General features: G+C 36.9%; 1 protein-coding gene across 14 annotated transcripts in view; it reads left to right on the top strand.

Annotated features, from left to right (window-relative positions):
• Nucleotides 1-12,653, top strand: part of si:ch1073-15f19.2 — a 78,089-nt gene that overhangs the window by 14,645 nt on the left and 50,791 nt on the right. For 3 of the 14 annotated variants that reach the window (XM_073914747.1, XM_073914756.1, XM_073914744.1), the window contains 2 exons: nt 1,854-1,987; nt 2,352-2,388. The exons of 3 other annotated variants lie outside the window; for them this stretch is intronic. In XM_073914747.1, coding sequence (XP_073770848.1) covers nt 1,907-1,987; nt 2,352-2,388 — 118 coding nt within the window. In that variant the 5' untranslated portion in view covers nt 1,854-1,906. Of the gene's footprint in view, nt 1-1,272; nt 1,517-1,621; nt 1,728-1,790; nt 1,988-2,351; nt 2,389-12,653 lie in introns of all 14 variants that reach the window. 8 more of the 14 variants (XM_073914743.1, XM_073914751.1, XM_073914757.1 and 5 more) reach the window with 6 other exon arrangements.

The following is a 12,653-nucleotide window of genomic DNA, read 5'->3' as shown; positions in this document are numbered from 1 at the left end:
TTATAACCAATCATCAGCTCATAACCAAGTGTGAACTCTTGAATTTTATTTAGACTCTTCCAAGACTTCACCCAGAAAATTGTCTCTTTAGCTGCCCTTAATGCAGGGGTGCCCAAACTTGGTCCTGGAGGGCCAGTGTCCTGCACATTTTAGTTTCAATCACAATTAACCATACCTAGACCAGCTAGTCAAGCTCTGTTTAGGTAAACTAGAAACATTCAGGCAGGTGTGTTGAGGTAAGTTGCAGCTAAACTCTGCAATACATTAGCCCTCCAGGATGGAGTTTGGATACCCCTGCCTTAATGCATCTCTTACTATTTTACAAGAACTCAGTTTATTCCATTGGTGAAACTTACACAACAAATGTCCACACAAAATCCCAAAAGTTTCCAGAGAAAACTGGCAAGTAGTGTCTAAATATCAGTAGTTCCTACCAGATATTCTTCCAGAAGTAAGAGTATACAGATGTTTTTGAGTCTACCAAGAATCAAAGGCAAATCGATACGATGGGAGATTTTGAGGATGAACACTGGATTTGCCAAAGTTTTTTAGGGAATTGGCATGACAAATTTACAGTTTTGTTTGAGGCACGGCACTAGCAAGTTAAATAGATCCACAATGGTCTCAAAACGATGAGAAGTTTAATGCATTTTAAATAATGAAGATTTCCTACTTGACTTTTAGAAGCCCAATTTAGTATGCATCCTGAACTCTCAGCAACAAGTCCTGGTAATTGTCACACCGATGATTTGTGCACTCTATTGTAAGTCACTTTTGTTGTTACTCGGGGCATAAATATCTCAATGGCTCATTTGAACAGGGATGTTACTGAGATGTCTGATTCTTCTAAATGCCTGAATGTGCTGTTAAACAGTGACCTGGACGTGCCATTCATGCAGCCAAAACTAAGCCATGCCTGCAGTCCTCTAAACCCAAAGGACATGTTCCTTCCCTTTGCCTGTCCTTCAGCACTGCGTCTGTACCACTGAAGTGGCTACTTACAAACCAAAAGTGCAACAAGTGGAGTAGAACAAGAGAAAGGAAAAAAGTGGGAGAACAAGAGGGTGGGGATACACAAAAGAAGACCATAATTATGCTTGATTATGACTGCTTGATTATGACAGCAGTCATAATTCTAGATGGTGCCCCATTGTTACTTTTGATGGGCAGAATTTAAATAAACACACTTACTTTTGTGTGATCTCCAGGACGTCATATTCTTTATGTTGGTGTGGTGGCAACATGATAACTTATGAATGTCTCGCATTATAGACATTGTCACAGTCATCAGGAGAGGTTGTTCTAGGGCAGCCCGTCTGAATCTGCTGATAAGAAAGACTGCTCCCCTCATGGTCCACAGCATGCTTATAAAGGGGCGTTATCCTGCAGAGTTCAGCTCCAACCCTGTTTCATCACATCTGAAACCGCTAATCAAGGTTTTCAGGACCTCGGTTCAAAACTTTCAGGCAGGTGTGTTGAAGATAAACTCCCAGGATGTCTGCACTTCAAGAACAAGGTTGAACACCCCTGCACTGTTTTATATAGATTAAAGGCATGTTGGAAAGGCACGCCAACCTAAATGTAATGCTGTGGAGTGACATATTTTCTATTCATTCTGCAGACGCTATGCTTCATATTAGAAAGATGAAAAAGCAGTTGTTCATCAGGGTACATGAAAAGATGATGAACTGTGCAGGCAGAGGGAGGGAGAGAAAGAGAGATGATGGGTAAGAAAGGTGGAAGGAGAGCGTGAATTTTTATTTATTTATTTTTTACTTGCCTTGCTCCAGGGGAGTTATGTGTGGAGATGCGTGTCAGCTGCCTTCCCACTGCGTCTCTTCTCTGTTGTGCAGGAGAAGAACACTACAAAAGCACATCTCGCCCTAATGACTCTGATGAAAGCTGAATGAACTGGTTTATGGCTGAAGCCGCTTTTCGTCTGAGCAAGGAACATAAAGCAACTTCCTGGGAGAGATTGGAAAACGAGGTGTGGAAATTTAGAAAATGAGAAATTCGACTTGTAATGCTTTTGTTTTTGTGGCCCAGCGAGAGCTTGGTTAAGCAAGGTCATTACTTTGATACTAAATTATTTCACTCACTGGTTCATGGGATACTGTAACACACACTCTCTTAAAGGGATAGTCTACCCAAAAATAAAAATTTTGTCATCATTTGACATATTCACCCTCCACATTTTCCAAACCTGATTGAGATTTAGATTTTGAAGATATTTTGAAGAAATTTGTAAACCTGTAAGCATTGAATTCCATAGTATTAGTTTTTCCTGCTATTAATGTAAAGGGGTACAGGTTTTCAGCTCCCTTTAAAATATCTACCTTTCTGTTCAACAGAATAAAGAAGCTCATAAAGATTTGGAACCACTTGAGGGTGAGTAAAAAGATAGTAAATTTGGATTTTTGGTTGAACTATCTCTATTAAAGTTTTTTTTTTTATTCAGTGTTTGACAATCTTAACTGAAAAAGGAAGAAATGGCAGGCACTAGTAGCCCCTCCCCCTTTTCAAAATCAGCCAATAGCATTAATTTAAATTAAAACACTGCCAGGAAGTGCTTTTGAGTTCTATTGCGTACTTTTTTCTCTAATTCGGTTTGGCGATTTAACATGAAACAGACTTTATTCACCTCATGTATATTTACATCGTCTGTATTCCTATGTACTGTAGTTGTATTTATCACACAAAAATTAACACTGTGTGTAATATTCCATATTGAGTCTCCTAGTGTCCTCTATGCTGATTTTGTATACGATTGTGCAGTGTATTTCCCCTTACCGAGGCTTGCTGACTAATAAGGAGTTCAGATAAACACAGTTTGAATACCGTTGATTATTTTCTTACAAGCGTTTAGGCGGACCCTCAGAATTAACTCTTTTTCAACATTCAGTATGAAACTTGGATAGGTGACAAGACTTTTGTCAAGTAGTGCATATGGATGCTAACACCAAAAATTTGATTTTTATTTTATTTCATAAGGATTTTAAGCAAAAAAAAAAAACACAACAAATTTCCCTAACCCAGACTCATGTGTTTGTCATTGGTGTTATGGTATTGACATCTTAACGTCACTTTCCTGACATAATGGATGATATGATAATCATATATGATAATATGATAATAATTGTTTGTAGTTACAACTACCAGAAGTCCCTGGTTTACATTTGTGATTCACCCGAACAAAAGTGCGTCAGTTTTCTCATGATGTGCGTCATGCATAATAGTCTGTATTTTGAATGTAATTAAATGATAAAAGCAGCTGCAGATTAAACATAGCCTCACAGGGCTTTGTTGAAACAGAAAAAGGAGGCTGTTATTGTACAACTGTGAATCTAATATTATCTGAAATTGGGAGGCATGGCATTACAATGTGAACCTGACCAGAATTTAGCAAGCAATTCTAACCTGTATCATGCTGGATCTATTCAATGACTTGCAAATTGTCTGCTATTATTTTTGGTTTTAGTGAAACCATTTTGGGTTCCGATATTTACATATCATATGTAAATGGTTATAAATATGATTACCTCTTACCAGGAATTTCATCATGCGTTCTCCTGTCATTTTTCTGTTCATACATGGTTCAGATTTGCCTTTTGATGTGCATCCTCATCAGAGAGTCTGACTCTTTCAGTTCCTGTTGGCTCGAACGTCACGATTACATCTAGATAATGTGTTGAGTAAAGTATATCAATTCAAAGACCTTTTACTGGGAGACAATATTCCATGTGGAATGATACTTTAAAGGTCAAAAAAACGGCTCTTAAGTGAGACGTTTTGGGAAAACATCTTTACTTTGGGAGAAAAAAGCATTCAATTTTTTGCTATTATTTTCCTGAGCATCATAAGAAACCCTTGGTCATTACAGCCATTTATTCATGTTTGTTCCTGTGCTGTTCTGTTTCATATTTGACGCAATCACTTCACAGTTTGGAGTCATTTTTCATTCATTTTTACACCTACTTTAAAACTAAATCTTTAAAGCTCTTCAGAATCCATTCTCTCCTTCAAAGTAGGACCCTGCTTGCTTTTAGAGAATAACACACTCCAAATGTGTACTCATCATGCCTTGCGAGTTTGAGTGTGTATGAGTGTACATGTATAAATGCTTTTTGTTTTCTGTCTTTAGAGGCTACTTAAAATAGCTCAGAGAACATAACGCAAGGAACACTTCTACTTTTCTTCAAAGTTCAATGCAAAACAAACAAAAAAAGAATTACCTTACTGCAAATGCAGCTTCACATTTAATACTGTGATGTTGCTTAGCAACCGTTAACAACCAATAGTTGCACAATGGCACATCCTGTCAAAAAATGAAATGACCTCCTTTATAATCAATAAACTTGCTTACGAGTGCTCATCTGTATGGAAAAGATTAGAGTTTCTGCTTGATGTTACATTAAATAAGGCCTTGATTTTACTGCAGAATCAGTGCTCAGTTGTGGTTTTTATATTTTATTTAGTGTACCACTAGTGATTTTCTTGCCTACCAACCAGGTGTACTAACAAGCAATCTGGAAAGATCTCCAATTAGCCAAAATGTGGCTCCAATTTAGCATCTTAAAATGAAAAGTGATAACTTTTCCAAGTACTAAAGTTACTATAAAATGATGTTTATAGAAACACTGAGTTTACATGGACACCAATAATGCGATTTTAATACAATTAAGGCGATACTCTGATTAAGAGTCTAACATGTAAACAGACATTTTTGATTATCCTGATCCGACTGAAATCATAATCAAACTAAACAGAAATCAAATAAGATAAGTGGAGTATGCGAATTTTAGTTGCATTTGAAGTGCGGTACAGACATTCAAACACCTTAATCAAACTAATACCATCGTGTAGGATTTTTGTCACATTTTACGACAGGATATTCCATACACACATGGCTGTTTAACACTATTCTCTGCACCTACTGAGCCAGTGAAGGACCACAGACATCAAGGTTTTTTCCCCCATTCAGTGTGTGCTATCAAATTCCATTAAAACAACACTCCTCCAGCAGTTCATACTCTGATCCAATATCTTGTTTATCACTGAGAGCTTGCATGAAATCTTCCTGGATGAAAGTGAAAATGCCAAACTGCAGTTAAAATCGACAAATTAAGAATGAAACACCTGAACTTACATGAAACTTCGGAGGAAATGTGGAATGCATGGTCACGCAATGACAATAATCGAATTATGCGCTATAACATGTACAACAAGATCATGAAAGGAACATTCAAAATAAAACTCATGTTATCATCTTAATCGTATTATTATCTTTTTCAGATTAAGGCAAATAAATTGGTTACTGATGTTCATGTAAACGTAGTCACTGTTATGAAGATACTGTAGGTCTACAATGTGATGAGGTTATGGTCAAGTTGTTGTTATAAAAGCATTTTTATAAGTATTTGAAAATATAATTTTTTAAATTAAAAATGCTAAATTATTTATGTTTAGTTAATTTAATTTTATTGTATTTATACTGTTTTTCTTACGCCCTATTCACACGGGGCTTCAGCGTCAACGCTTGACTGAAGGCGTGCCTGAAGTTGAGGCTAATGTGATCGTCATCGCAGCGTCAGCCAATGAAATTCAGTCAGCAATAGGCCCCTGTCTAGCTGCCATATTTGCATTCAGCGATCTGATTGGCTGACGCTTCCATCGGCGCTTGAAAAGTTGAGCTAGTCCCAACTTCTGCCGCGAGCAACGCCTCTGAAGCGGCGCCGACGGATCCACAATGCAGTTCGGCAACGCCTGACGTCACCCATTCAAAGTGAATGGGAAGCGTTGACGCTGACGCCCCGTGTGAATGGGGCGTTAGAGTACTGTCACTTTTCCCCCACTCAACAGAATCTAATATCGGAGGCACAAAAAGATAAAATTCTGACTCTGAAGAAAAAATTCACTTTTTTAAAGAATAAGTCTCATTCTGTGGGTGTTCACATAGATTTCTTACTTCTTCAACTCTGTCATCCTTTGCAGTTCCTGCACACCACTTCATTTTTTGAAGTTTTGTGAATTCTATGAATATCAACATGAATAAGATGAAGGTGGTTAGTCCTACTCCTGCTTGCTCAAATGTCAAGATTAACACCCTCTTCAAAGTCTGGACTGAAGAATCTAAATTGAAAAAGTATCTGCTGGCTTAAGTAATAAAGGTGAAGAGAAAACTTATTTTTTAGCCTGCATTTGATAAACATTATGCAAGTTTTAGCATGATTGGTATCTGTTTTTGACATTATCAATCGTATAAGTCTTTAAAACGGCTTATAGCTATTGATTTAAAAGGGACCTATTATTAAAATCTTTTTTAAAAACTGTTTGGACAGAACTTTGTGTACTGTAGGTATAGTGTGTCCATAGTCATATTAGAGTGATATAAACACAGTGAATTTCTTTTGTTTTAATTTCCTGATGTTAATTTCCTCCCATTTCGAGACCCACCGCAGTGTATGGTATGAGTGTGGTTCCCCTCCTACCGTATTGATTGATTGGTTGCATATTAACATGTCTTCATAGTAATGCGTATAATCATATCAACAAGACAGGATGTGCGCTAAGCAAAGACTATAAATCATCACCAGTAGCATGTCAATACAATTATCAAAGAAAGCTGTTCAATCCCAATCAGTTTTATTTTGTACATAACAGATAAGTTAAACACATTCACTGTATTTGTGGGTGTTTGTGTCTGCGTGAACATTGTAACAACATTGTGTGTGACTCATTGCAGAAAGGCTTGAATTAACTCCACAACAAATACATCAAATAATCATTGGTAAAGTTCTTAATGCAGTATTTCTCACAAGCGTTAAGTGGGCTCTGCTTCCTTCATGTCTGTCACTGTGCTGGTTATCTGACGCAGCAGGAGTGGAGACACAAATCAGAGCCATCGGGAGCAATCTCTGTGGCTCTGACAGGCACGTGGGAACAGTGCGCGGGGAGAACTAGCTCATTTGCATTAAAGGCACACCTACAAAAATCAGCTACAACGTGCTCAGAGCCGAAAATTCCAATAATTAATTTTAATGGCATAATAAATAATCAAAACAAAAGACTTACCTTAAATCATGAATCAAGTTTTGAGAAAATGTGGCAATGTGTTTATAATTTCACAATTTCTTGGGAATCATTCTCTTTGTATTATTCAATGTGTGTTTGTCAACTGCAAAAACATATATATATGTATATGTCTATAGGCGGCCTAGGCGGCCACCTTGTGCAGCAGAATAGTGAGCGAACCCCCCGGTCCTCACTTTCATCCGCTACACCCACCCCCTCCTTCATCCGCGTACCGGTCACTTTTGGGTTGAGGGCAGCGTGATTGCCATTTAGTTCATCTTGCTCTGGCCCTGCGTGTGTTTAACATGCTTAGAAACTTGGATAAGACAAAGGATGCGCTTGTAGAAGGAAGGTGTGTGTATAGTCCAACATGGAAATCATTTTTGTTTGTTATTGGCATTGATTGTTTTGAACTTCAAATGTCACTTACATGCCTGTGTTTTTATTTCTGTAATAAATACTGCGTTTTATAAATAATCACGATTAATTACAAAAAAAGTGTGATTAATTACGTAATTTTTCAAAATTATTTGACGATCCTAAATTATTTATATTATATATATTTCTTTATATTTAATTTCTCCTAACCACAAAGTGGCATTGTGCCAAAACTAACTTTGTGGTTTTCAAATGTTTGAATAAGTTTGGTCTGACTAAAATATAGATAGAGATTTCATCATATACGTTCATCTTTTATTACAGAACATTTATTATTTTGAACAGAAAAAAAATTATACCTTATAAAAATAAACATGAGTGCAACAGTAGACAGATGATTGCACTAGATGAGTTAAGAGAGTTCAATTATCTGCAGTTTATGCGTTGACATTTCACAGCTTTTTACCTTTAGATGTACTGACTCGCACGGAAGAAAAAAGATAAAAGCAATAGACAATATATGTATGTGTCTATCTTTCAGTATATCTTTCATATAATGCATAAGAGATTCACTTAAATAATTCTGACTTGCATTATTACATGATATTTCCTCAATTTTCTTTCTGTTTTACAAATGTTTAATGTATATGCAGATGCAAATATGAGTAATCCTGGATGGGGTTTAAGGAAGTGAACCTGAATCAGTTTGAAGCACCATGTTTCATTCCCGTTCTGGCGCACAATGTGACCTCAGTCCAACAAAGAGCACAACCTTAGCATAACCAGACGCAGAATTGTTACATCATCAGAAACACACATATGAACACGCACACTTACAAACGCATAGTACTCAGATGCGGGCAATCCCTAGGACATGTCACATCGCATGTAAATCAGAAATGGGTTCACTAGGTCTAACTGCTTTTTTTATTAAGAGTATGCACATGCCACACAGTTTAAAGGCTTCCTTGTATTTGAGCACTCAGGCATTTGCATAAGTCACGTCCGGTTGTGCGGCCTTTGGCCTTAAACAGCCAGAAAGCACTTAGCAAATCACCTCAATGACTCACTCACAAGTAATTAGCAACTATGATTGAGTTAGTGAAGTAAGAACTAGTTTTTATGCAGAAAACAGCATGGAAAGCACTGGTGCTCTGGGCTTATTTCACTGCCAAAGACATTAGGAATCATGAAAATTTGAAAGTCTTCTATTTTCAAAAGGGGAACAAAAAAAATGTATATTTATTTGAATGTACATTTTCTATTTAAAACAAGTGGCCTGCATTAAAAATGCTAAAGGGAAAGAGAAGTGTTGTGAAATGTACTTTTTTTCAATGTTTGATGTAATCGGAAACATGAAGAGGGGGTGGCACATATAATTGTTCCTCCTCTTTTTAAAAAAAGCAGCCAATAGCAATTTGTTTTATCACAGCTCTGCAAGTGAGAGTGATTGAGCTCAAGCGTATCAAATTAAAAGCAAACGAGAATCATCCAGTAGGGGCGGGGCATGTCAGATGCTAGAGAGCATTTGATTGGTCAAAATTTAATTAGAAAATTGTTAATCCATTTAGGTAGAGGTGACAAACTTCAAGCTTTTGACGTTTATATCATATTTATATCTCCTAAATGCAAATTTTGTTACTGTTTTTAGCTCACTAGCTTGGATATACTTAAAACATTCTGATGCTAGCATCTAAAAAAACTTTATTTTAATTTAAATTATGTTTAACCTCTTAAAGTCAAGTGCTATGAAATGAATTATCTGATTCCCTTTTGCATTATATTCAATATTAAATAGGTTAGAGTAGTTATACTGACCCTGTTCGCTATGAAAGAAAAAACATATCAAGTGCTCATCATAATCAAAACTTTAAAATGTGATATGATCATTTAATTGATGTGTGCGCTTACAGTTTCACTTTCACTGCCTAATGCTTTCATGTCATGGCTGCCGTCACTGCCAAGAAAAACAAACAAACAAACATGGAAATCATACTTCCTGCGCAGCTCCCAAATAATCCCTCTGTTCAAAAAACTGAATGTTATTTACAACCTTATCACCTGTAATTCACAGTCTATGCAGGTTCTGTTTGCTAAAGTAGACCTCGCGGCCACACGCAAGTCCTCTCTTTAGTAAACAAACGTGTTTGTGAATCATGTGTGATTTCATGGCTGCAAATACCTCATTACATTAAGACAGAATTCACATTTATGGGTGAATCATACCTTATGAATACAGTATGTGACACTTTTAACATCATTTGGAGGTGTCCACGTTGGTGAGCAAAGAATATGAAACAATGTGAAGACTTGTGCGACTGCCTTTATGCTTCTCTCAAACTTAAAAATACAATTGGCTATATTGTAGAGATGCTGGATTAAGATCATGTGGGGGGTCGAATCGAGATTACAATCTTTTTTTAATTATTCATGCAGCCCTAGCATATGGTGTGTTTTGAATTTTTTTTTCTACATTTATCTGAACTTTGAGCAAGTCTAGAACTGTTCTGTTTGTGGAGGATGAGGGAGCTCTCAAACTTCACCTAAAATATTTAAGTTTGTATTTTAAATATGAATTAAGGTCTCAGGGATTTGAAAGAACATGAGGGTGAGTAATTAATAACAATTATGATTTTTGGTTGAACTAATCATTTAAACATGAACTTTATTGTTGTAAGTAAACGAGGATCGCTGAGTATAGTCAACGTTTGATCCAGACACATTGTGAATATTCATATAATTTTGACATGATTAGGGCTAGACAGAATCTGCAGGGATTTTTTGCCATTTCTGCACGGAATGTTGTTAAAAATCTGCAGATTTATTCAGAATGATTTTGAGAGAATCATTCTAAAACTTAGTATATGAAATAAAAATTATATGGTTTTAACTTTTTTTTTTATGTTCACAATGCAAATCTAATTAGATCCACTTTATTTGGTAAACAAAGCCAGTTTCTTATATAATATATTTACTAAAAGACAGGTAATATTACTTTACAAACTGTTTTGTAAATTAGTCATTTGAATATTTTCATATTAGTCAATAATATTACTGAAATCAATTTTAAAAACGGAATAAAAATAGACTCAATGAAAAAAAGAGAAATCTGCAGAATTCTGCACACACAGTTTTAATGTGGGCCTAGACCAGGGGTGTCAAACGTGTGGCCCGTGGGCCGGATTAGGTTTAATAGGCCTGAGAGATGACTCTGTAATGTATAAACATGAGCTGCAATTTTTCAATAAAAGTAACCGGTGTTCCAATTGTGTCCACTTGAAGTGCAAACTGTTAATTTCATTCAATCCAGAAGACTGAATAAGCATCAGTTTGACAGTCTTCTCGGAGGGAGAAAGACCACATCTATGACCTGCCATACCACACTGAGGTGTTCTCCCAAGAAAACGTAATGTTTTTACGTTTTGTCAGTTTAGTGGCTAATTCGTATAAGTTCAGTCGAATGAAAATATACGGTAAAAAAAGGAGGCATGGGACCCAACCACACCCCTAAACCCAACCATCATTGGTGGATAAGCAAATCACAATAAATTGTATGAATGAGATCATACAAATTCATATTAGCCACTAAATCAAAAAGCTACAAATTTCCTTGAGATCGTGTTGTCCTCAGGCTCCTGCTTAATGTTTAGTGCTGATCATATTAAAACGAAGAAAACAATCTTAAGTTGTTGTTTTTAAGTTATATATATATCATGATTTTACCGGTCTGGACCACTTGGGAATAGATTTTCCTCCATGTGGCTCCTGAGCTAAAATGAGTTTGATACTCCTGGCCTAGATATAACTCATTCAGTCATCAAAAAAGGGGATGTACAAAGTGAGAGAAGAATAAAGAGAACACTTCACCTGAATCTCCTACATTTGATTCGAATGACAGATCCTACAAAGCAAACAATCATGTGCAAATTACCCTGGTCTAATAGTGATTAATTACAGCACAAGTTACGCAAGTGCCTTTCTATTACAGGCACCTGATAAATGGTTAGTCAGGTAAACTCATCTCTTGCTCTCTTCAGTTAATCCATCTCTACAGGTGTGGGAGTATGAGTCATTAGCGCTCACAGTTCTGTTAATACTGATCTGACATCAGCTGAGAGTGCCAAGATGAATGGCCCATCAAAGGAGGCTCTCAGTGGAGGTCCCACTTCCACTCTCTCTGTTATGACAGCGGGGAGGCCTCTTATTCTCCAGCGACTGATCCGTTGAAAAGGCTTGACATTGGCTCACTCCCCCACAGTCCTGCTCACAGGTACAGCCCATTGAGACAAGTTGAGTCATGGATCAGTTTCGTTGGGTATTAGCCATGTTGCTGTCTCGGCGGAGGGTGCTGTAGTCACCAGGCTTGCACACTTATCTGCAGCGAGGGATTTGTGTGACAGCAGATTTACGTGCAGTACATTTGTTAATTTTATGGGTCTGAAGCCTGTAGACAAACACTTTTATTGTTTTGGGGTTCTCTAGAGAACTCCAGCTGTCTCTCAGTAAGGAAAATTAGTCATTACTCATTAGTCACGGATTGGCTTCCACGAAGCCCGCTGCTGAATGAGACTGTTTGCAGTTCAAAATGAAGCATGTATGGGATTTTCTTTGAGATGTTGGTTGTTTGCAACAACAGCTGGGCCAAACACTTATCAAGAAGAAGAGAGCTATTCCCACTTGGGACTGAGATGGAGAAGCCTATTATTTGCACACTCTTATGACTCCATCACATGCACCAGGGAAGTGTGGTGGGTTTGAGTTAGTCTAATAGAAATTCATAGATTTAGGTTGGGTTCACTCATTACCATTACAAATTTTGGGGTTGGTAAGATGTTTCCTTTTTTTTTTTTTAAAGGTGCAGTATGTAAGTTTGACACCCAGTGGTTGAACTAGGTATTGCATTCCTGGATCAAAACAAATGCAAGCACAGGTTGCCGGATTGAGGACCAACAGGAGCAAGTCTGACAATCAAGCCTAAAGGCTGATTTCAATCATGTTCTATATAAAAGCAACGGCACACAATAGAAGGAATATTTTCATACTAAAAGAAGTTTTTGTCCAAACCAACACCTTAAGTTGGTATGTTAGAAACCGCTTCTATTTCTTGCAACTGAACAACAGAAAGCTGACAATGATTGTATTATATTCTGTAGACTCGTAAAGCTGTTTAGGCTTATTTAGATAAGAGAATAGAATATTAAATA

This window comes from Danio rerio, chromosome 10, assembly GCF_049306965.1.
Source record: "Danio rerio strain Tuebingen ecotype United States chromosome 10, GRCz12tu, whole genome shotgun sequence".
In the NCBI taxonomy this organism is placed as follows: Eukaryota; Metazoa; Chordata; class Actinopteri; order Cypriniformes; family Danionidae; genus Danio; species Danio rerio.
This window is presented reverse-complemented; position numbering and strand designations above follow the sequence as displayed.